This window comes from Pezoporus flaviventris, unplaced genomic scaffold, assembly GCF_033815535.1.
Source record: "Pezoporus flaviventris isolate CSIRO_AGI_PZ_B2104156 unplaced genomic scaffold, CSIRO_AGI_Pfla_v1 ptg000007l, whole genome shotgun sequence".
Taxonomy (NCBI): domain Eukaryota; kingdom Metazoa; phylum Chordata; class Aves; order Psittaciformes; family Psittacidae; genus Pezoporus; species Pezoporus flaviventris.
This window is the reverse complement of record NW_026892555.1, coordinates 91,219,499-91,245,000: the sequence shown is the minus strand read 5'-3', so window position 1 is coordinate 91,245,000 and position 25,502 is coordinate 91,219,499. Positions and strand designations below refer to the sequence as shown.

The 25,502-nt window shown below is 45.0% G+C and overlaps 1 protein-coding gene across 4 annotated transcripts in view; it reads left to right on the top strand.

Moving 5' to 3' along the window:
• The window catches only part of GMPR (guanosine monophosphate reductase), a 41,051-nt gene extending 17,113 nt beyond the window's left edge, over positions 1-23,938 (top strand). For 3 of the 4 annotated variants that reach the window (XM_061449534.1, XM_061449531.1, XM_061449533.1), the window contains 3 exons: positions 5,307-5,349; positions 11,486-11,645; positions 20,424-23,938. In XM_061449534.1, coding sequence (XP_061305518.1) covers positions 5,307-5,349; positions 11,486-11,645; positions 20,424-20,604 — 384 coding nt within the window. In that variant the 3' untranslated portion in view covers positions 20,605-23,938. Of the gene's footprint in view, positions 1-5,306; positions 5,350-11,485; positions 11,646-20,404 lie in introns of all 4 variants that reach the window. The other variant, XM_061449532.1, reaches the window with a different exon arrangement.
• The last annotated feature ends 1,564 nt before the right edge of the window (positions 23,939-25,502 follow it).

The following is a 25,502-nucleotide window of genomic DNA, read 5'->3' as shown; positions in this document are numbered from 1 at the left end:
GGTAGTCAGTAGGGATGTAAATGTAAAGAAACTAACTCCTTTTAATTTTTAAAAAGACTTGAGCTCCTGGCTCCTGTTTTTGCCTTTGGAAAGCTGCTTCTTGCTCCCTGAATGGAGTAGGCTGTTATGTGAGTAGAATGGGAAGCTTGGTAGTGTTTTCAAATGGAAGAAAACAGTCATTCCTACAAAATATTTCTGAAAAATGAGTTCAGTGTAAACATGGCTTTTCCCAGGGAGTGGAACTGAGAGATAGGCAGGCAGTAGAGGGGAGTACAAGGTAAAACAATATGAGCCCATCTGTGCCCTAGTAGCTGGATTGATTCAGATAGCATCCTCACAGAGCTCTCTGTGCACGGGCAGGAGTGTTTCAGGGGTGGCTCTTTTGAGCATGGCTGGCGCTTCAGCAACTTACGTTTTCGCAAAATTCTGGGGAAATACTTAGCCTGTGGAGGAAAAAGAGCATGTCTTTATTGCCTGCTAATGGCAGCTTCTGTTCTATCAGCAAGACCTGATTCACCTTGCACAGAAAAAGTAAATCTGTAAGCATGATCTCAGACCTGGCTAGACTGCAGCCTACAGCATCCCAACAGGTAGCAAGGAAGGCATAGGGCCTAACCAGCATGCTGTGCTCACAGATACCCTCACAGCCAGCAGTCTCCCTCTGTGGCCTTTGAAAAGACCACACACTGAATTTTAGATGTACCACTGAATGAAATCACTGGAAGGCCCTGATTTGTTTAACCCAGTTGTGACTAGTATCCGTGTGAGGAAAGGGGTGTGTTGTGTTGTTGAGGAAGGAGGGGATGGGCAAAGGCTTCACTGTATTGCTTGGAGCTGTGGGTGCAATGAAGCAGGAAAATAAGTATGTGTTACAGATGGATCTCTCTTACTCTTTGTTGTTAATGCATATGCATTCCTTCCTTTCCATGGCTCCCCTATATGAATTTTGCAGAAAAAAAAAAGCAGTCTGTGATTCTGTGACTTGGTCAGTATTACAAATATGTGTGCAGAACATGTGTGCAATAAAGCATGAAAGACTCATTACTGTGAAGGCTGGGTAACTATAGGTGTCATCCTAGCAGTAGTGCTTAGAGACCCATTCTAGTTTTGCAATAATCATTTTCTGCTAACAACCCTCAGAAGAATGTTATTATCCTGATTTTACAGTAAAATGGGGAGTATGTATTTAGTCTGGAAAATGAGACAGTTATGTACTATTCCTCCTCTCCTTTCCTATCTTGGGGATGGATCAACTCCTGACCTGCTTAGGTCACGTTGGCTTCAGTGACCCCAGACCTATCAACCCCCTAGCCATTACAGGGTGAGTGCAGGAGGGCAATTTAGTATCTGCTACAACATCTGGGCCAAGAAAATTACCTTCAGTTGTAACTGAGGTCGCTAGCACCACTGCAGCTCAACTGTCACCCAAGCTGAGGACACTAAAGAAAGGGCGAGCATATTATGCCTGAGTTCTGCAGCATTCAGGTAGATATTGGTGTGTTTAGTGGGTAAAGAAGGCTGAACTGCATGTCAAGCAAGAGTTCTGGCAAGAATATAATAAAAGAAAGGTATCCTCCTGTGGGAAAAACACCATATGGGAGTAAGTCTATATATATAATTGGGTATAGTGGCAGCAAGTATACATGGCATCCCTCAGAATGTCTCACTACTGTCATTACAGAGATTCAGGAAGGGCACATTCTGCCTCAGCCAAAGGAGACCACTACAGGCAGAGTATTACCACGACTATCTATGTTAGTTTGGCAGGAGAAAAGACGTCCAGTAGTTTTTTTGTTATATTAATATGGAAGTAGAAGGAAGGATGTGGAAAGATTCAAAGCCTACCAGCTTATCTTCATGTAGATTATAGCTGATGGTGTGATACGGGTTAGTCCCTTGGGGCACTTTTCTTGCACCCACTTTTGTCTTGTCCTGTACATTCATCAAATTGCTCCTCTTTCTTGTCTTGTTGGCTCAGTTTACCTGAGAAGGGAAAGAAGCCTCACTCACAGATTGAGGTGATGGTGCTGAGCACAGTACTGTGAGGAACACAGAACTCTAGAAACCCATTCTGCAGTAGCTCTGCTAGGATGGCAGCACAAATTGGGATTTCAAATGTTTGTATTACTAAAGTAATCATATATGACTTTGGGGGCTGGTATGTGGCAAAGAAGGTGACAATTTTAAGGCAAACATGATAGTCCAAGCGAACGCCTGGTGTCTCTCTAGAGTCACAGAGAGAAGGGGGAGGTGACATTGCACCAAATGCTTTCCTCATGCTAAATTATCTTTAAGACTCAAAGTTCACCTCAGAAATTAATCTTTCATGACTCACTGAAAGAAGAGAGGAAACCCTGTCTAAGATACAGGCACTGTTTCTGTCCCGTGCTATTTGTCTGGGAGCCAATAGTCTCAATTTTCATTCTCGCTAATCCATTGGCCTTGAGAAAGTGCAGCAGTGAGTTACAGTGGAGGGGCCGTTTAGCAGGAGTGCTCCTTCAGAAGCACCCTACATGAGATAAAGTTTCTTTTTCTTGTAGGTCAGAGAACTACTCTGCTGGATAGAGAGGCAGTTGCGTATTCTAGTAAGCTAGCAATGTGGGGAATGGAAAACAGTGTTGCATCTGTCCTGTTTCGTCTATCATTTGATAGGGATCCATGTTTCCCCTTCACTCTGCCTGAGTGATAGGCTACCAGCATTCAGTAAAAAGGATGACTAAGGGGTTCTTCACCCTGCTACTGCCATACCATCTCTTCCTCCACACAGAACACTATCAACACAGAAATATGCCCAGTATATGTAGTTCAGAAAAAAGCACCATTATGTATTGTTTCTACTGTTGTATATGCCACATACTTTACATATCTTCTGCATAATAAATAGCTGTTTTCTGATACTGTAGGAAGGCCTGGTTATACAGTTTATTATAAAGGTTGCTTGAAACATATAAATCATAGTTATAAGCTTATTATAAGTTGCATATAATATTAAATATTCAAACCAGTTCATACTGGTTTTCCATAGAGTATTTATTTTCCTCAGGTGAAATTTTGTTGTTGTAAAATGGTTTATATGTTCAGAGAACAAGACTGGGGAAAGTAACATTATTATAGCCACATTAAAATAATTCTTTTGACTGGAAACCTGTTTCTCCCTCTCCTTCAGCTTAGCACACACTTGTCTCAGAATCATGCCCTCTACAGGCCCCCGGTCAGCCTTTCCAGAAGGCTTACTTCAGAATAATGCCAGTGCTCCTGAATTCACAGGGGAATTTGTACAACTACACTTCCCTGGGGCTCTGAGATAGAGGCTGAACCTCCACCAAACTCTGTGACTGAAGCCCAGCAGTTGTACAAGTCATTTTGAATCCAGAGCCAGGCCCCTATTGAGACAAGCTGAGCTGCAAGGGAAAGCCTCCAAGACAATGCAGCAGAAGCACAGTCTTACTGTCTAAACAGAGCGTTTGATTTTTCACATGGAAAGAAGTGTTTTAATGCATATAGGTTCCTCTGGCATAACAGCTTAGTTTGTCCCCTTTTTGTTTCCCTTTCTGGGAATCATTAAATTTACCTGCTTATGTGAAGTAAGTAGAGACATCTACAGATAAAGAAGTGATGTGAATCATCATCATCATTGGCTCCTTCTATCTTAAATGGTAAGTGATGAGCTTTTGGGAAAGTCTCTTAACAGGCTCAGCATTTGTAATTTGGTGACATTCAAAGTGCTATTTTCTGAAGCCGATGATTAATGATTACACACAAAGGCCCCCATCCCCATAGTACTTCTGAAAGCATAAAGCCTCCATCAGTGTCACCACTGGGTTAATTATAAAAGTCAGACATTGAGCCACCCAGCAAGAACAGACTGAAACCCATCTACAGGAGAGCATTCATAGCCAGCCTGTCTCAGTCAGACAGTAAGAGTCACACAAACACCTGACACTATCCTTTGAAAATTATTAGACCTCTCTTTCTATCTCAGCTCTTCCTTCCCTGACACATGCACACACACTAACACCCTCCTCCAGGCTCTGACAAACTTGTCAGAGGGAAAGAATTGCACAAGCCGAGCCCTTGACAGGAGAGAGATTCAGCTGTCAGCCCAGCACTCCTTTCTGGAGCTGACAGCAAGAATTTCTAGCTCAACAAAAGGCATAATGTGCTAGAGGTTATCAGCAAATGGAATAGCAGTCTTTAAAGTTCTGCCGCGTGCTGTTTGCAGTGGGATGCCCTTTGAAAAGTCACTCAGGTTTGGATCCACCTGCTCAGTTTGTGTCTGAATCCTTCTCTGCACACAGGGAGGTTCTAATGCTCAGCCCTACTGCCAGCTACCCAAGAAAGCTCTAAAATGGCTGATGGTGGAGGTGTATGGCTGTGCTCAGCCACAGGTCATACACAGGCGTGCGTTTCTGCCAACAGGGAGGTGAAGCAAAATGAGGTAACTGTAGAGTCTGAGGAGTAGCTTCAAAAGCAGGAGAGCTGTTGGCAGTCTGCAACAGGCCCTGATCATTAAAGGAATGGGGAGCTCTCTTGGTATAATGGCAGTGTAGGGTAGAAGGATCTTTTCATCCGATGCTCACACCTTTACAAACCCTAAAGAGCTGTAGTACATGATGAGCTATGCTGTGTGCCATTCCTCTTTTTACAGGCCTGTCACACATATGTAACTTCCCTCCCCTCAACTGAACCCCCCTCATCAGCTGCTTTGCACTGAAACTGAAACACGTAGGTCTAAAATGCTAAAGATCTCCAAGTGCTGTCGTTTCTTTACGAAGCCTGTAGCAAAAAGTGAGGCGTCTGATGAGAGATTCATTTTCACTTACCAAAGATTAGATTGCCCAATTTGCTTAGAGATTATCAGATCAAACTCCAACATAGCTGGTGGTATATTTCCTCACCCCTCCCCCTGTGACCTTTTAATGTATTGTGAACTGCTGAGAAAGGTGTTTTAAATGTATTGGGTGGTTTAAGGTAGGGGTTTGTGGTACCTCTGCATCACACAACCTTTCATTAAAATGGCAGGGAATGATTTAGGAAATGGCAGTCAGGAATTTGAATTGCTGCTATTACTAGTGGTAGACTATACGGTAGAGTAAATGAGCCTAAAGAAGGAAAGCAATGGAAAGGATCATATGGATTCTCTGAAAGCTCAGCCAAGATGATGGATGTATAGCAGTGGTGCACAGTCAGCTCTTGACACACTGTTCCTCAGCAGCGACCGTTCTGCTGCAGGTTGCAGGGTGCCAGTGCTCACCTGGGTCCCTGAGTGAGCTCACTGTCATTCACTGTCGTGTGTTCTCTCGCAGGATGGAGGATGCAGCTGCCCAGGAGATGTCGCCAAAGCGTTTGGTAAGGACAGCGCATAGTGCCACCCATTACACCCCGCGTGTCTCCAGCAGCTTCAGCAGTGGTGCAGGAGGCCATTCCACCCTAAATGTGTAACCAGTTGTAGATTACATTTGTCCCTGTGGGTGGCTCCAGTGAAATTGGTACACCAGACGTGAATTTACTCTTTGGGCCAGACCAAATTCTGCAGTGCAAAACATACAGTGGTCGAAGTCCTATTTAGAAACAATCTGCCAGGTGTGCACAAGATACAGCACTGGGACAGTAATGCAAAGAAAACTGATAAGGGCTTCTTCTGAGTAGGGTTCAAAGATGCCTGTAACATTGCCAGATTGGACTGACTTGGTCCTTGAATGGACAAAAAGCTGGTGGAATGTGTGTTGGACAGAAGAACAAAACAAAAAGGCAGGCCAGATCCCTGGAGATGTTCTTGGGATCAGTTGTCCAGTCGAAAAGATGAAATTTTATTTATGCTGTATCCCTAGAGTTGAGATGTCTAAAATATCTAAGTTAATAATTAACGGATTTTGCTCTCATGCCAGTAGCTTCAGTGAATTGCACCAGCTCTTGCTAATAGAATAGAGAATTTAATCTGTGAGTGGTTTCTTTTGGGCATGCAAGTTACATGAGTGGGGGGAGTCAAGGTCAGGATTGTCACTTAGCCATAACGTTGTTGCAGTAGCATATGTGAAACAGGTGCTACATGCATCCTGGGCTGACAGGATATTTAAAGACAGTCCCTAGTCCCTAAAATGCCAGACCCTTTGGAGATGTTGCAGTGGGGTAATACCTGGAACACAGCAGGACAGCACAGTCTCTCATTGAGATTTCAGATCACTGAAATAATTGGATATGATACAAGAGAGAGTACATTATGATACAGCATGTCTGCTTGGCAGGAAGCTTTGCAAATAGGGGAAGCAGGGGCAAGCCTAAACTCGGGTTGCAGACCTACCAAGAAAAACGCTGGGCCTTCTGGAAAGGTTGAAACCAAAATCTAAGTTTGCAGACAGCTCCTGTTTTTAGACAGGTCAGATGACAAGGAAGTCTTAAATAGGAAAATTTTAAGCACAGCCATGGAGTGATTGCTACCAGTGATGGATCTGCTCAGTCACAGGATTTCACGTCACCTTCATGTTACCCAGTGGGTGATGTGACGTAGGGAATAGATACTCGCAGTTGGGTGATTTCTGACATAGCTGAATAGCAGCATCCACCCTTTCTGACAACAAGATTGCATTAAAAAAACACTCAGCCACTCCTCAGCCCAGCTCACTCTGACATCATGCCGCCTGCAATGAGGCCTTTATTCTGCCTTTCTCTGGCTTCGCAGCTCGCGTGGTTCTTGCCGGTGGTGGTGTCACGGGAAGCTTGTGAAAGGAGATTTTGACCTCGCTGCATTCCCAGCTGCCTGCACAGGAACATGGCCCATGTTCCTGTCTTTTCTTCAACAAGAGCATTTCCAGAAGTTAGAACAACATGAAGCAACTTCAGATTGTTTAATTTTTTTTTCCTTTGTGATGTTTATAGCAAGTCTGAAGGGTCCCTGTAGTCTTTTTGGGCTAACTGAATAGAAACTTGCTTCAAACCTGTGAAAGGGTAGATTCTGGGCCCTGTTGATTGTCAGGAGGTGCTGGGATTCACAGTGGCATATGTTTGAAGGCTACCACAAGTTGTCCCAGGACAGAAGAGCATCAGAAAGCTGAGATTATACAGGCAGTAGTTCTGTTCTGACAGTAGGGCAGACAAATCAGTCTGACTTGTGTGTCACAGGTACAAGGCTTGATAAAGATTACCCTGAGGCAATAAATTTACTAATCTGGTTATATATAATTGAGATAGGCACACTGTGGACATATGACTAGCTGGAGATAGGTGTACATTTGTCAAAGGTGGGTGGCAAAATAAGCTTCAAGATAATGTTACTACTTTGTTTATTGGTTATGTGAGCCATGTAGAAGATAGCCTTATTGCCCAGCATTTACAGGTCAAAGCTTTAACATTGATACTGAATTGTCTAGCACAGACCTCTGTGCTTGCTGAGAGCCTCTTGCAGGGAGGAGTTACATAAATATATTGGATAGCAGAGACCAAGCGATAAAACACACAGATGTACAATTTCACTTGGGGATGGAAGCCTGGACAAAGCATGGACAAGAGACCCAAAGAAGACTTTGGGTTAAAGTGATTGTACTGTCTCTTTCAGTGGATCATTGTAAAGTCTTCATGAAAGAGATGTTGAGATATTCATTATAAAGGAGTGACAAAGCAGCCATTCGAATAATAAGAAGCATAAGGGAGTCCCAGATGCGAAGATTAGCATTGGAAGATAGCTGAAGATGTGACTGGAGGAGCCAAGTTCATGGGAAAAGGAGAAGTAGGGTAGTAGGGTGGAGTGCAGGTGAAGAGCTGTGATGAAGAAGTTGCTGAGAAGCTTTACAAGTAGATTGACTGGTCTCAGGAGTCAGAGGCAGATTGGACATTTTGACAGAGGAAACCGAGGTAGAAGCCTATTTAAAAAGGCAAGGAACAGAGAAGCACTGAAGGTGGGAAACAAAAATGCCAGGAGTGACAGATATTTTTGAAGGGGCGGCTGGAATTCTGGAACTGCTGGTGGGAACCTGGTATAGATTTGGCAAACCGAAGATGTCGCTGCCATCTGGGTATTAGAGATGATAATAGAAAAGAGGTAGGTTGATCAGGGAGAAAAAAGGTGTTCTGATGCAGGAACAAGAGAAAGCATGGAACAACTTTGTTTGGGGCTTTTGGCTCACATAACTACACTCTTGGAAAGGCTGATAACACATCTCTCAGAATGCCCCAGGGAGGCACTACTATCTCCCTTTTTAAAGATGAGAAGTTGAAGCATAGAAATACTAAGTTCAGTTGCCTGAGGTCACATATATTTTTGTGACACAGCCAGGAACAGAATGTGCCTTTTGAATCCTACGCCAGCATCTTTAACACAATACTGCTGTTCCTTACAGCAGTGGTGAGAAGAGATACAGGAACGGGGAAGGAAAAGGAATTAAAAAGCATGCAGAAAAGTCAACTGGGGACATATACTGGTTCTGAAATATACCTGAGAGATCATACTGGCTTTTTTTTTGTTGTTGTTTTCATTAGCTGTGCGTGTATACCTACTGTTGCAAAGGCTTGCTGGCTCAGCTGGAGCACAGGTGAATGTTGATTCCAGGGTCAGCTGTGGTCCAGGGAAACCTACACTGCATCTGTCTGGAGGGCTGCCCAGGACACAAATCAAGGCTGACTCCAGCTGAATTTGTGCAGAGCCAAGCTGGTTATCACTAAGTTCTATTATCAGGCGTACAAAAGACATCTCAGGGACTCCATCCAGATCCAGCAGAACTGTGTGAGTGCTGGCGTCAGCATGCATATTTTGTAATGGCTTGAAAGAGAAGGCACTGTGAAATGTGAATGAGCAAAATCAGCCTAGATACAGTGTTGGCATCAAAGTGCATTGAAGTGGCATTGTGTAGAAAGAGGACAAGTCTAGCAAACTCTGGGCAAGCTGATGCTGCTTGTATGCAGTGTACCCCATCACGTCCTGTATTATCTAGGGATTTGTTGCCAGGTGTTCTCAGTCCCCACAACCTAAAATAAAGGAACGCTGTCTGTCTGTACTTGAAAGACTGCAGCTGGGTGTCACAAGCATGACTAGAGCTTCTGGTCGTACAAAAAACTATGCAGAAGAAAGAACATGCTACGAAAACCAGCTTCCTGGTTGGATATTAACTGATAGAAAAGTAGTGGAACAGACTTGAAACTTTTGTAATACTGAAGCAGGGTGGAAGGTTCTGGATGGCATATTTAGTATGGGGTTGTTATTCCTGGAGCTGCAGGGCAATAAGCATGTGTCATTCCAGTGTCTACATGTGCTGTGTCTGCTGTGACATAGCTCCTCTCATCTGGAAGAGCTTGATGAATTACGTTCTAGTTTGCAAGCTACTCAAGTCAAATGAGTTTCAATCCTGTAATTCAAGCTTACTTGCTTTTGTCCCAAAATATGCAGTCAAAAGAAAAATAATAGATACTGAAGTGCACAGGAACAAAAATTCTGTGATTCTGAAGTGTAGATTTCATGTGGCTGTTTTGCATTAATAATTTGGAGGCTGTGAGACCCACAGCCAGAGACAGGATTATGACTGGAGGTCAGGGGATAGTATGAACAAGGCAAAGAGTCCAGAGTGTCCTTTGGCAGGCCTTTGACTTGTTTTAAATGCCCTCTTTGAAAACTTGGCCCCAGATCCATCCCTTCTTCCTCATGTTGTTTTCTTCTACCCCTGAAGAAGACATCAACTAGATTTCCCAGGGTACTTATTTTTTTGCAAAGGTAAAGCAAGATTGTGCCAGGTAACAACAGGAGCTCCCTACCAGTAATTGAGAATGTCTTAAACGATGAGCATTCCCTTCGTTTTTGGCAGGTTAATAGTAGTATCAGATGTGAGTCAAACTGAGGCTGTAAAACTCAGCCATCTGAAACGAGAGAGCTCAGGAAAAATCTGCCAGGTAGTTGGCATGATTGGACACCTGAATGGGTGCCTGGCTATAAATACTGCTTGTGATGTGCTCAGCAGTTTTGCACCAGCCTCATTTTTAATATTGCTTTACCATGGACATACTGTTCCTTTCAAACAACGACCAGGCAAAGGGAGGTGAAGTCAGCAGAGCAGCTGGGTGCTCTGCCCCCAGGCATTGCTGCTAGGTCTGCTCTTTGGCAAAGAGGCGGAGGGAGGGAACTGGCACACTACACGGTTGTCATGTACTCCAAGATCAAAATTTTCCCAAATTCAGGTTTTTCTACAGAGCTTTTAAACAGATGGCAGAAGGAGAGCAGAGTCGATAATGATCTCACTCTTCAGATTTCAAGGCCCAGTGCTATTGTTTGGATAGTGAGAGAGATCAGAGCCTAATGCTAGACTTACCTAGACTGGGATCTCCGCAGAGTTCAGATATGTTCATAATGGGGTGGGGTTAGTTCAGGCTCATCTGCTTTCTATGATGGTAGGTTCATAGCCATGTTCTTTCGCCAGTTCTGGGAAGAAGCTGAGCAGAGGGGAGGCCTGTTCTGACACAAACACATTGAAGAAGCAGAGTCTGAACAGGAAAATGCTTTGTTTTAGGGATGGGTCACCGCAGGCTCATAAAAGAGCAAAAGCTAAACTTTTCCAAGCAAGACTAGATATGCCATATTATCACAGAAGGAGCTGCTGGTGGAGTAGTTCCAGCCCAGCTGGAAATATTGGAAATCACAGTAGAAAATCAAGAGTGATTCCAAAAAACTTCTTCCTGATCTTACTCCCAGTGGAACTGATTTCATGATCTGCAAAGCTGGGGAGATGGACAGACTGAACAGGCACAACTGAGTATTCAGTTTTGTTATTCTGTATCTGGAACATATTTAGGATTTGTATCTATGGGTTAGAACTCCTGTGTGGTGTGTGCTGAAAACCACAGAACCCAGGGGTGGTACTCCTTGCCCAGATTTTTTTAAAGAACAGGAACCAAATGCAGACCCATCCAGATCTTTTTCATAAGAGATCATCCAGACATACACTGAACATGACTGATGGACTTGAAAAACCCATAATTTAATTTAAAAATCTGGTTTATGTTGGAAGGAGTACATTACATTCATGAATACGCCTTCTTTCAGAGTACATTCCCACACATAGCTTGTACCCTAGAAAGCTCTTGAAGCAGGAGCTGGTGTCTTCTCTATACAGCACTGAGCTCAACAGGTCACACCTCTCTGATTAGAACTTCTGGGTACCTCAGTCATAGTTATAGTTAATAAGAAACTGTGCTCAGATACTGATGAAGTAAAGGGTTAAAACTGAGTTTGAAAATAAAGAGTGTGTGATGGAGTAGAACAAGCTGTATCTTTGTCATCACAACAGAAAAGGATTCTTTCTATTTAAAATACCAGAGAAATACAATTCATCATGTGTCAGTTCTTCAGTAAAGCATTTCTTCCAAGTTCTCTGTGTATATTACCGGAGGGGACTCTCTGTACCAAACTATTCAGGGCTATTGTTTTTGGAGGCCACTGTGTGCTTGCTTTGTCTTTCATCCTCTTCTCCCTTCTCTGCTTTCTTATGTGTCACTTTGCTGATCACAGGAGCCGGTGCTGATTTTGTCATGCTTGGAGGAATGTTTGCAGGCCATGATCAGTGTGCTGGAGAGATTATAGAAAAGAATGGCAAGAAGGTGAAACTCTTCTATGGAATGAGCTCTGATACAGCCATGAAGAAGCATTCAGGAGGGGTTGCTGAATACAGGTATGAATTCCACACAAGAGCAATTCCACTGAACCACTGTCCAGTCACTTCTGGTGCAGAAGTGTGCAAAGGGCATCTGTTGGAAACAGGCCCATGCCTCTTCCTCTTTAGGAAGATGTTACTAACACAGCAGCAGATCTGAGAGAAGTTAAGACATCAGGGGGGAGACAGGGAGAAGAAACTTGGGGTGGTTATCTTGAGAGCAGCTGCATTCACTCAGCTGTAGTCAGTGCAGTGTGCTGTCACTGCAGCAGTAACCACGTGGTCTTAGGAAGTCATTAGGCAGTGCTCTGACTTACGGGTCTCTCAGGATATGTATATGGAACATGGCATACCAGGCTGCAGTTTCTGTCTCTCTGCTTGTTCAGGTGGGTTGTCCTGTTGGTGTAAGGGTTCCTGGCTGGCCCACGTGCTCCCTTCTGTTTGCAAAAAGTGGGTGCATGGTGAATCAGCTGGGGTTTCACCAGTATAGAGTTGAGTTACAACTGTAACACTAATGAGGGTCCAGGACCTCCAAAGCACTCTCAGTGACAGGCAGTAGTGGTTAGGCAGTTTTCTTAGGCAGCAGAATCCTGCTGTATAGTTTTCCCACCCCTTTTTGGTCCACAGAGCACCAGAGTAACCCCAAATCAGGCAGCATTCAGGAACCTGGGTTTTGAGCTAAAATCCTTAGGGGAGAGGAAAAGAAGACAGACTTTGCAAAGGAGTCTCTTGTCCGTTGCTATTTTAGTCTGGAAAGTGCTGAGAATTTTGACTTTGAAAAAATGGATTACTCCAGAAAACCTCTTATGAGTGGCAGGTATAGTTACTGCCCTTAGACAGCATGGTTCTTGCGTACTTCGTTAGAGAATGTTTCACGTTTTACTGGTTTATTGAAGGGTCCCTTTTGATTCTTCTCCTCTTTTGGGGTAGATTCAGCCTCTGGTCCCATCTGGTAAACTGCTATTTGTAAGAGTTTCAGAAAGAGTGGCCTTACCTACTGTTGCCGACATTCAGGATTGATGGGTTTTGTTGGCCTTGTATACTACAACTGCTCCAGCATGTGGGCTTTCCCCAGTGTGTCCAGCTGCTACTACGGGCAAGACTTGCGGCACTGTGAAGGTGACAGTATAGAATGTAAAGCAGAATGGGATCCACAAACTAAAATGGAATTCACACTTTGGCACAGAGACATGCTTACAGGACCATGACAATCTTGGACATCATGCTAGATAGAAAGCATCTTTGATCCAACCTCCTGTCCTCATCCCCAGTGATGTTTTTTTTTGTCTGCCACTTCTGAAAAGCTAAAATGCACCATAAAAAATGTGCACTAGTTCACTTAGCACTTCACAAAGTGGTAAGACTCAGCCTACTTTAGAGCATTTACACCTGTCTCCTTTGGCCTACTGAAATCATAGAATCATACAATAGTTTGGGTTGGAAGGGATATTTAAAGGTCATCTAGTCCAATCTCCTTGCAGTGACCGGGGACATCTTCAAGTAGATCAGGTTGCTCAGAGCCCCATCCACCTGACCTTGAATGTTTCCAGGGGTGGGACACCTACAACATCCCTAGGCAACCTGTTCCAGTTGTAAAAGCAATTCACTATAAAAAATTTCTTGTATCTAGTCTGCATCTACTCTCTTTTAGTTTAGAACCATTACCCCTTGTCCTTTTGCAACAGGCCCTGCTAAAAAGTTTGTCCCTGTCTTTCTTATAATAAGATAATATTTAAATATTTAAATATTGAATATTAAAAGGCCATAATAAGGTCTCTCAGAGCCTTCTCTTTTCCAGGCTGAACAACCCCAACTTTCTCAGCCTTTCTTCACAGGAGAGGTGCTCCAGCCCTCTAATAATCTTTGTGTCCCTTACCTAGACTTGCTCCAACAGGTCCATGTCTTTCCTGTGCCAAAGGCCCCAGAGCTGAACACAGTACTCCAGGTGGGGTCTCACAAGAGCAGAGTAGAGGGGCAGAATTGCCTCCCTTGACCTGCTTGTCACGCTCCTTTTGATGCAGCCCAGGATACAGCTGTCAGATTTTTAAAGACAGATTTTTCTGCATCTAATAGGATGAGAAAGCGACAGGGATGCCTTTATCTTCTGCCTGAGGAGGATGTACATGTCTTTGTTGAGTGGAGTGTATGCTTCCTACTTTACCTGAGCCCATGTACCTCTTTCTGGGGCTCAGGTCAGAAGCTAGTGTGTAATCTGCAAGGGATTTTATTTTTTATTTTATTAAATCTCATATGAGGCTCTACCAGTTAAAAGCACTGCTGTATGCAGGATATCTGGCTACATTGAGGACAACCAGTGAATTGCTTAGGGGAGCAAACCATGTGACTGGTTTTCCACATGGCTGACCTGCAGGGCTTTTTTGGCACTGTGTGATTTTGCTTTCAAGCACAACTATTTATTTGCAGAAGAAAGAGCTGCACAAGCATCCATCTGCATCCGAGATAAGCTGAAATGATTTACCAGAAAGATGCGCGCCATACCTCTAAGCTTTGATTCACTCTGGGTGCATATGAAGTTCCCAGAAGCAGTGTACAGCCTGGGGGCTTTTTTTGTCCCTCAGCAAGTCTGCTTGTCATAAAAGCCACCGAACAAATGGTCTGAGTGGACAGCACTAGTAATTATCTCATAATTTAAAAGGGGCAACTGCCAGTTACACAGCTGTGCTGGTAACGTTTTATCTGAACTACGATAACTTACTGTCCTTTGCTACCATGTACTTGTGTCAGCTTGAGTGTGGGAAAGGCTTGATGCTGGTCAGGCATGTAGTTAATGGCAGCTCCCTGAGACATCACAGAGCAGCCCAAGCACACCGTGGATCTCAGTGCACCTTAGTAATTTAGGGCCTGGCCAACACAGAGCTGGTGAAAGTTGCAGGAAGATTTTGAGAGCGCTTGCTGTATCAGTGGGCCAAAGGACTAAGGCATCTGTTAAATTCTGTTCCACTTAGTTAAGTGTGCATGTGATCTGGCAACAAAATCTATTGCCAGCATGAGAATTAATTGACACTGGACCCCCTTAAAAATTGAATAAAGTGTAAGTAGTATGTCTTGTAGGAGTAAAGGGTGTACAGAACGGCCCTGTATTTGGCTCAGTCTAGATAGACCCTTTCAGTTCCTTATGGACAATACTACACAAATTCTGCTTGATCCATAGCTCTATTTTGATTTGCATCTTGATTTTAGAGGCCCTGGGGATCAAGTTCTAAAACCTTCTTGGCAACAAGGGAACAAAAGCATAATCTGAAATTTTTAGTTTTTGTTGAGATACTGCCTTTTTGTGCCAGTAATAGGTAATGTGTAAGGAGTCCCCTGGTCTACTTGTCCTGGTGTTGGCTCAGATAGAGTTAATCTTGTTCCTAGTAGCTGGTTTGGTGCTGTGTTTTGGCTTTAGTCTGAGCACAATGCTGGTAACACACCGATGTTTTAGTTGTTGCTAAGTAGCACTTCATCCTGATCAAGGACTTTTCAGTCTCTTGTGGTCTGCCAGTGAGGAGGGGCACAAGAAGCTGGGAGGAAGCAGAGACAGGACACCTTACCCAAACTAGCCAAAGGGGTATTCCATGCCACAGCACATTATGCCCAGTATATTAACCAGGGGAAGTCACCCAGAAGGGACCAGTCGCTGCTCGGGCAGGCTGGGTATCAGTTGGCAGGTGGTGAGCAATTGTATTGTGCATCACTTGTGTTTATTTTTTTTCCCTTTCCTGTTTTAGTTTTCTATTTTGTCCCCTTATTAGTTCTCTAATCATTATTATTAGTAGTAGTAGATGGTACTTTAGGTATTAAACTGTTCTTATCTCAACCCACGGGTTTTATATTCTTTAGATTCTCTTCCCCATCCCACCTAAGGAAGGGGAGGAAGGGGTGAGCGAGTGGCTGTGTGGTCCTGAGTTACCAGCTGGGTTTAAACCATGACATTACTGCTAACTAGAATGGATCTGGATGTTAAATCTGTAAGTCTTGGCTGTTAACTGTGAAGGACATGATTCTCATCTTCTTCACACGGCAGTCACAACACAGAGCTGGCTACGCATACCAGCCATGGTCATGGTCTTGGTCTTGGTCTTGCTTGACTTATCCCAACATGAGTGTCACTGTGGTTTAAAAATAGCAACTGTTAGTTATCCAGCAGTGTAAATGTACTTGACATTGAAGGGATGACAAGAAACAGAGCAAGGCTCTGCTTTGAATTGCTCTTATAGGAAAAATTGCAGGAAGTGTAGTCACTTACTAGTTTAGCTTACTGCAAACTTGAACCAAAACGTTTCTAAGTCAGCATTTTGAATGCTGGATACCCCAGACAGGTCAGGTCAGTGAGGCTTCTTCATATGCATTTAAAAAGCCCAGCTGTAAGTCTGTATCAGTGACCCCAATAAGCTGTTTTGTCTTTAAAAGAGCCTGTGTGCTCACCATGTTTTATTCAAGCAGTGGGGCGCTCAGTGTGCTCAGCCTCCTGCTGAATAAGACTACTTGTCACAAACTTCATCTTCTCAGAATTACATGTTTTGGCTGGAGAATCTGAGCCTCCAGCAAATAGTTAAATTGACAGGTAGTGTGAGATGGCAGTAGCAGGGAATAAAGTTGTAAGAGTAATTGTTTTTGTAATGAATATGTCAGGTTGATCCATTTAATTTTGTATGAAATCTGTCTACCCAGTTTCATTACTTTTATGTTATTTATTTATTGGTTTATTTTTACATTTTTACCTCCTTCCATGAGGAACATGGATTAGAGCTGGGAATTTCTGAAAGGCAATGATTAAGTTTTTTTTATGGGAGAAAAGAAATAAGGCAAGCAGGAGCAGAGACCACATGCAGTATTTTTCACTTAGAGCCAATTTGCTTTTGTTAACTCTTTTGAGATTTTATAGGTTTTGTGTGAATGCTGCAGTTCTACTGTGGTCACTCAGCAATTCACAGCTGCTATTAAGCTGGGTTTTGGCATTTTATACTAACTGTAGAGTGGAATTTGGGCCATAGAGACAGAACAGCATCAGCAGCTGGCTCCTACTTACTGTCTTTTTCTGTGTCCCAGATGATAGCCTGGAAGACTTGCCCTCAGTTTCTGCCATTTCTTAAATGATCCACTCATAATGTCTCCTCATGCCAGGGCAGTCTTACCCGTGTTTTGCTAGGCTGACAGAGCACCAGCACATGTGCTTCCCCTCCTTAACCCTGCCAGAATTTCCAGCCACTGTGCCAATCCCTCTGTGCCAGCAGCAGGCTTGAGCTGGCCAGGAGTTACAGACGCCCCACTGGACCTGTGTAAAAAGTCTCAAGCAAATAGTTCTCCCTTTCTACTCACCATTCAGGGGCTAATGAGAGACACAGAGTCTCTGCTGAGAGCATCAGAGCACACCTTTCCAGCTGTTTGGAGTCCCAATTGCTCTGTCTTCCCATTTCTTTTCTGAGATAAGGTTAGTTTGAGGTCATAACTCTGGGAGAGATGTCAGAGCTGCAAATCCCTCAGCGGCTCCCGTTGACTTGCTTATGCAGCTCTCTGCCAAGTGTACCAGCTTTTGTGACATCCCTTGTAATCCACTGTTGTGGTTTAACCTAGCAGGGAGCTAAACATCACACAGCTGATCACTCATCCCTCCCCAACACAGTGGGATGGAGGAAAGAGTTGACAAAAAAGAAGTAAAATTTGTGGGTTGAGATAAAGGCAGTTTAATATGACAGGGGAAAAAGGGTTATTTAAATAATACTAATACTTTTATTAATAGTGTTAATATAAACCAATATTATTAATAATCACTATTAATAATATTGTTAATATTGTTATTAATAGTAGTATTTAATTGTTGTTGTTGTAAGATATACAAAACAACTATACAGTTGCTTATCACCTGCTGACCAATGCCCAGCCAGTTCCTGAGCAGTGGTCCCCAGCCAGTTTTGCCTCAGCTTTATATGCTGAGTATGACATCATATGCTGTGGAATACTGCTTTGGTCAGTTAGGTTCAGCTGTGTTGCTGTGTCTCCTCCCAGCTTCTTGTGCACCCCCAGCCTGCTCACTGGTAGGGTGGTGTGAGGAGCAGAAAAGGCCTTGACTTATAATAAGTATTGCTTAGTAACAACTAAAACATCAATGTGTTATCAACATGATTCTCATCCTAAATCCTTCTGCACGTGGCTTCTGCTCTACCTGTTAAACCGTCTTTATCTCAACCCACAAGTTTTCTCACTTTTACTCTTCCAATTCTCTCCCCTATCCCACCAGGGGAGTGAGCGAGCGGCTGAGTGTTACAGCTGAGTGCTGGCTGGGGTTAAACCACCACAAGGTACCAATAGAGTCATGAGTTCAGTAGCTGCAGGGCTTCATTTATATCCAAAATGGGGGATGGGTTAGGGTGAAGAGTATCCACATGCAGCAGTAGGGCATTTCCCCATCTGGGGAATGAGATGACACACCAAAGAGCTTTGGTCTCTTGGGGCTTACTCCATGGTCAAACAACATTAACTAAACTCTGACCTTTTATGCTGTGCTTGCAGTTGCTTAACTCACAGCTCTAGATTTCTGTCCCACTTCCATCCTATACGCTTCCTTTTCCTTTTGGAGCATCAGTTACTCCTAGCATGTAGGGTGGGAGCATGGAGAATTTTCAACACTTCTTTACAGTTACTTTCAAGGATGAATGTAAAACTGGACACTTGACATCTTCTGTGCAGCTAATGCTTCCCCCAGTACAGTATCTGTAGGTCACTCCTTGTTCAACAGGACATCCCACCAGCTTATCAGCTGATCCTGGAGGAGCAGCAGCACCTGCCTAGCTGTTACAGATTTGTGGCTGTGATGTTAGATGTTCACCACTTTTGTAGGTTTTAGTATCCAAGGCCAAAAGTTGCATCCCACAAGCTCCAGCTTCCTAACAGCACTGTAGTCATTGCAGGGACATCTCCCAGGGGCAATGGCTGAAAGCACCCCACATTGCTGTAATTCTGCTCAGAAAAAAGGACCACCAGGTGGTCAGACTCTTGAGAGCAATGTTCTCATCCCTGCAGGTCTGTTGGACCACTCTAACTGGGGCTGCCTTTGTTTGCAATCAGCTCTCTGCTCAAAACCGTGCAACTCATGCCCCACCTGGTGCTCAAGCATGAATTAACAGGGTACACTTTTGAACTGATGGGGCATTCATGCATAAATTAATTGGACTCTCATGCATAAATTGAATGGACAGTCATGAATGAATGCAGTAAACCTAGCATTTCTTGCCTAATGCAGCGTGCAAAGCTCTTCAGATGTCAGAGTCTGGTAGGTAAAATTCACGCTGTTTTCCCCAGATCTCAGACATGCACTGTCTCTTGCACTGTGGTCTTGCAACAAGCACCCAGGAGCCCAAGCTGAACCTCCTGACTTTGACTGGACCAGGTGGGCATGGCCAAAACCCAGGCTGCAGAATGGTAGCATGACTATGTTTGTGTTGTTCTGTGGGCCAGGCCTTCTCTCCCCGCTGGCACTGGAGCTGCCTGTGAACTCCCTGAAGCACAGGCTATACAACGCACCACTGTGCCCTGTGCAGTCTGGTACATACATTTTCCATTGGCCACTTATTACAGTGTTTATTTAAGAAAGAGTCACTCATCAGATGTAGGGAGATTAATCACAATTCCTTATTCCCATGGCATACTAACACTTCTTTATTGCCTCCCTAAGGCTTTGACCTTACATTTAAACTAACAGAATGAAATATAGCCAGGCTCACACTGAAGTACCTGCACATAGCTGCTGTTGCTATTGTTAATGATTCGCAAATGGACCCTCCAAACAAGGATGTTTTTTCTTTCTTGCACTGTCCCCTAGACAACTTGTTTAAGGGAGAATTAAATAAAGCCACATTTCCAACAATGATAGAACCCTACTGCAATTTCTGCCTCCATTTTATAGGGAAGCAGGGGAGCAATCCCATCTCCTGCATTTCTGTTTGATGCCCCCCTTTCCAAGGCCTGCCTCTCCAAGGGCGCAGGTGTGCCATGCAGAACAAGCTTGCTCTAAAGCCTAGTGAGATCAGCTGGTGACTGGTGAACTCTACTGCAGGATGGATTGCTGAACATGGGGCTGGAGAAAGCTGAAGGGGAAGGAGTTACTTGCCTGGATTCTTCCATCATACACTCTTCAGATGTGTTTTTGGGAACTGTGCAGTGTGTGCTGGCATGTGCCCATACCTGACAGTATTCACAGCACTGCTATTGTTTCTGGCCTTTTTGCCTGACTCTGAGCTCTGCTAGCTCACCTTTTAGCTTCAGGGGACAGTTCTGCAGCAGGTTTCCCACTCCATCTCTGTGGGCTCTGTGGGCTGGTAAGAGACAGCCAGAGGAGTTCCATCTGTGTCAGGTCAGTGACATAAGAGAGCCCAGGAGCTGTGAAGCCTTTGTAGAGCTCTGCTGACTGAGGTAGACTTCAACATTTCTGTAAGCTGTCTGAGCTTGGCTGTTCTTTAAAGCTTGCAGCTCTCAAGGTCAAGTTTGTCTTTCAGTAAACCTGGAAGCTTCACTTGCTTGTAGGCAGTTTGTGGAAGGGAGGAAGGGGCAGATCTGTCAATATACACATGGGATATTGGGGCATCTACAATATTTGTCTGCTTCTAGTTCACAGTATTGGTGGTAACGGGAGCTGAGGCATTTCAGTGCTTGAGAGCACCAAGCAGCAACAGGCAAGCAAGCAATAAAGCTGGGGGAACATTTGTAAACTGCAGTATTAAGCTCCACATTGCTCCAGTAAACACACTATTACGTTTCACATCTAGACATAAATGCAGTAACCTGTTTCTTCTCCAGAGCTTCTGAGGGCAGAACTGTGGAGGTACCATACCGAGGGGATGTGGAACTCACCATCCTGGACATCCTTGGGGGGCTGCGCTCCACCTGCACCTACGTGGGAGCTGCCAAGCTGAAGGAACTGAGCAGGAGAACGACGTTTATCCGAGTCACCCAGCAGCACAGCCAGGTCTTCTCTTAGCCCCGGACTGGGGAGCTGGAGAGAGAGTGGTGGTGGGGAGGAGCAGGAAGGGCTGCTGTTTTGTTTTGCTTTCTCTTCCTTGTTGTGTCAGTGGCAAACTCTCTCTCAGAATGGCAGTGTCATAGCCATTGGAGGGGCTATGGCTGGGATTTGGAAGGGGAAGGTTATGCTGTTAAGACAGTGCCATTGTTTCTAAATGCAATAGCCTCATCTTTTGTTGTTGTGCCTATTTTATTTTTTAGTCAGCATTTCTTCACCTGTTTTTTTCCCCCTTCTGATAAATGGCTGTTGAAACCTCAGTTAACAAGGAATTGGCTTGTACAGACATGGCTAATAGATCTGCATACATACACATTCCCTTTTTTAAGACTGACCTGCCACCTACCACCACTTGTGGCAGTGCACCCTCCAGAAATTACAGACTGGGAGAGAAAAAGACGCAAGGAATTGAGTGGAGAAACCAAAAATCCAATTTTCCTTATCTTTGTTCTGGTGAAAGAAGGGCTGTTTGTGGCATTGCTGCCAGCCTGCAGAATTTCAGAGGTGGATCAGGCTTGACTGCTGGGGACTTCTTACTGTGATGATAAACATGCCAGATCTGTCATGGCCAGTTCACAGGGCTGGTACTGTCACTTTTACCTAAATCTCCCTATTCAATGGACTTGCCTCTCCAGAGAAGCTGGCAGTGAATGCAGCTAACCTGTACTGTCTTCTCTGACCCCATCTGTGGAGATGGTTCAGGAGAAAACCTCTCAGAGCTTGCCTGCTTTTTCATGCATGCAGCCATTGAATTACCTGGGTTCTTGCTTTTATCTGCTCTCTGTGAACAGATTTTTAAGACATTGAAACTCAGCAACATCAACCTCACCAAGGGGGGGGGGGGGTGTTCTGTAGCCCTCACTGTTCCGTTGCCTATTCATAGCCATTTAGCAAAGATACATAAATGCTGTGCTGTGCATTGTGTGTGGCCAGGTGAATGCGGCCAGAGGGATCAGATTCACTTTGGTTATTTGGTACCAGTCCTTTGCAGTGCTTGACACCATGAAAAGCAAAAGAGCTTTTGGCAGAATAGCCTGACACTGATAGGCTGAGCTGAAGTTAAAGCATTTGCTCTGAAGGCAGTAATGAATGCTTAAGGCTCTGGGTAACACTTCAATAAAGTGTAATGGCCCACTAATTAATAGATAAATCACAATGAAATTTCTTTGGAAATACACATTGCATCCACATGAGTACTGTAGAAGCTCATTATGATAAATGATGTGAAAGTGAGCACCAATGAATTAATAATGCTTGGCCACTTACTTTAAAGTGCTGCTGAGATCATAATAGAGCTAATGTTACTTCAGTACTGCAGAATCTTCTTTCCCCTCCTATAGACATCTGTGGGAAGAGGCAGGCTTCCTTTGAAAAGCAAAAGAGTGATCTGCAGGAAGAGGAACAGCAAAAAGAAACTCTAGAATTAAACTCATCTGCTGGACATCTCAAAAAGCCACGCACAAGGACTGGTACAATTGACCATGCTGAGGAGCAAATCTAGGCCACAAGCTGATCCCTGGTGATTTTAGAGTGTGTTGTCCACATTAGAAAAAAGCACAGAACATCTTCTAAATAGCCTGGTATTTTAAATATCTTCCATCTAACATGCAGGCCATAAGTGTGGTATGACCCCTTCCTGGGCTTTGGATGTGGATAAGGGCCTTAGTATAAAACACAGATTTATGCTTGTGCTGCCTTTAAGGACCCTTTCTCCTGCCCACATATCATAAAGGAACCTGAAGGCAGAAGAGAAGAAGGCCCTGTGAATAAAGGACCTGATCGCTATTCTCTCCTGCCTGAAAATACCAAGTTAGGAAGATACCAGGTTTGTTTACCACAAACCCTACCGTGTGCTACATACTACTCTCACCTGCATTAAGCCCAGAGGACAGGCAGTATTAATACTCTGCATCAGTACAGCTGCAGGAGGTCACCATTCCTTTGTTTAATGTGATATGAAGGGTAGGGTGAACACCTCTGTCAGCAGTGGGGTTAGACCATTGTGGTGCAGGCCTGACCACAGGTGTGTTTCCACGCTCGTGCCTTCATACGTGGGAAGAGCCGCAGTCTGCTGTCTTCCGCCTACTCTGGCTAGCGCTTTTCTACTTTTTTTAGCTACATTTCTAAACAAGAGTTTAAGGAATGCATATAAAAATATATATTTGTAAACATTTTTTAAAACCTCCATACGCACATTGAATGGAGCAGCTTCGTGACAGGTCTTTGGAGCCATTTCTTTTCCAAAGGGCAGGCACTGGGGACACGGGGAGACTGCCTCTCTGCAGGTGCGGCAGGCGTGGAGCCTCCCACGCAGGCAGGTTGTACATGTACATGCAGCTCTTCCTGGGGCCACTTCTGCACCCACCTGCCTTCCCCTTTCACACATACCTCCGCCTGACCAGGGACTGTAGGGAGGGATGGGGATAGGCTCCACTGAAGTTGTCCCCTGAATTCTCCAGGCTGTGAATGACATTGATGCTAAGGATAGTTACTGATAAAGCTTTGACCTGGGTTATTTGGTTTTCTGAATAGCAGCTCTTCCCATCATTTTGATAAGCAGCATGTTTTCTTTCCATTTCATTTTCTCCTTCTCACTCCAAAGTGAGTGAGGGGTAGAGAGTGGCTGCAGAAGGGCTGACGTGGTGGCATGTCTGCATCTCACCGAAGGTTATATGCAAGTTTTGTTCAGGGATAACCCTCAACCGTGTCAGTGCTCACCACTGACACTGTACATGTCAGCCCTCAGGCTGGAAAACTGAAAAAAAGAAAAGCCTGAGCCCTCCTTTAACATCCAGTCCTGTGCTGTAGCAGTTGTCCTTCATTTAGCCCCAGGTCCTGTGCCCTACTCAAGCCTGGTGCCGCTCTCACAGGAGCTGGGACAGTGGGGGAGCTGAGGGCATGCTGAGCCTGGCAGGGTGGTCTGAGAAGAGACCGCAACCACTGACAAACACCACGTGCCATTTGTGGATCTACCTCACCTGCACATTTAACTGGGTTCTGTGTTACTTGGTGTCCTTCTGTGGTAAATGACATTTGTAAGCGTTTAGTGTTAAGTGATTCGCTACCCCACCCCAACCCCATCATGTCTAGAGGAATGCTGTGAGCGGGATAACCTGCTGCTTGCATGATGTAGCCCAAGGTCATGCCAGCTTTCCCCAGCCAGGCACTTGCTGAGCACCCAAGAGCTCTGTTAAGGTTTGGCCCCCTGGCTCCACAGTGATTTAGTTTAACATGCCGAAGACCTACAAGTGGGGATGCTGAAAAGGGCTAATGTCATTAAAGCAATCTGTGCTGAGCGTGTCCACCTCCGACTTCTTGAAACCTAAGGACACCCAAACCAGCCCTCCTGCTCACAGCCATATTCTGGACTCTCCCTGCTGCAGGGTGTTTGTCCGGGAGGGCTGACTGGCTCTCCTCCCCATGCAGCCTGGCTTACCTGGGTGCTCCCCTTCACAGGCAGGAAGGTCTTGGCATGGCAGCAGCCTGGCTCACACCCCAGTGCCTGTGTGGTGGCTGCGAGGAGCGCGTGCGTAGGCCTCCTTGTGGGCCTGAGGCTAGCCTGTTGGAGGAGTAGGGCTTGAGCCAGCACCCTGACAGCTGCAAACCGAGCCTCCCAGGTCTCCTTTCTCTGAAAGAAACAAGTGCAGGGACCCAGGGGGTCTGGGCCTCTCCCTTCTCGCCCATGAGGCAGGGGCTTTGGCTGTGCTCTTCTCTGCAGCTGCCTTCTCACCTTAGGGCATGGTGGGGCTGAATGTGGGTTGGGGCCACCCTGTAAGTAAGAAGAGTTGAGTTTTAAGTAGGAGCAGGAGGAGCTGCTGCTCACATTTGGAGGAGCTTAAGACAAAGTGTGCCTGTATCTTCCCTTCAGCTAGTCAAAGCAGGGGGAGAAAGGAGGAGTGTGTGCAAGAAACACAGCAGCAATTAGCCAAGCCCCACTGTGTTGGGCCAGGGGCTGGGGTTTTCTGGTCAGGGAGATAATGAGAGTTTGAAGCTTTTCCTGAACCAAGCACTCCCTGGTTTGTGCCGATTGAGTTACCCGTCTTGAACAGACTTCCTTCAGCTTTCTGCCAGCGTTAGTGCAGTGTCTGTCCATCACCACCTCCCACCCTGCCACCTGGGGATGTTGCGTTTTAGTTGCTGATGCCATTTTTGTACCAAAAGGTCTTTGTTGGAGCCGGGAGGGCTTTTGCAACCAGCGCCAGGTTTGGCCTTGCTTGTGCAGAAGAGAGAAAAACAAAAAGCTCAGGCCCAGGGACAGCCATTTGCCTTCTGCAGCAGCCAGAGCCAGCAGTGGGAGCAGGCCAGGCCCTTCTCTGCAGCTTGGAGCCGCATGTCTGTGTCCAGGCTGCATGCAGGCACAGCTCTGCGCCCTTAAGCACAGCATGGGCCATCCTGCTGCAGCCTTTGCTTTGCTTGTGCTCATTCAGGTGCTTAAGCAAGCCCTCCCCAGCATTTACTTGATAACAGTGTTTACCGGTTGAAGTTTTCATACATAAATAAACAGTTCAGAGTCCCAAACCCCTTGGTGTTGCCTGTGATGACTGTGAAGCACTTGCGTGTAATCTGTCAAAAAGAGCTGACAAGTATTCAGTGTTCTCCTGCCCCACTTGGCCCTGCTGAGGTGGTGATGGCGGGCGCTGCTGCTGACCCTCACCGGGAGCAACCGCGGGTGGCAATGTCCCTGAAACTGTTCGTAAGTTGTAAGTGGAAAGTTTTTGTTACACAATAAAGAGCTTCTCTCTAAGGGTCTGGAAAGGGTTTTATGCCCGTGAATGGCTACGTCTCTGTTTCTGCATCACTGCGAATAAAAGCAAATGCAACGCTCTCAAATGCATCTGAGAGCATTTGTGCTCTCAACC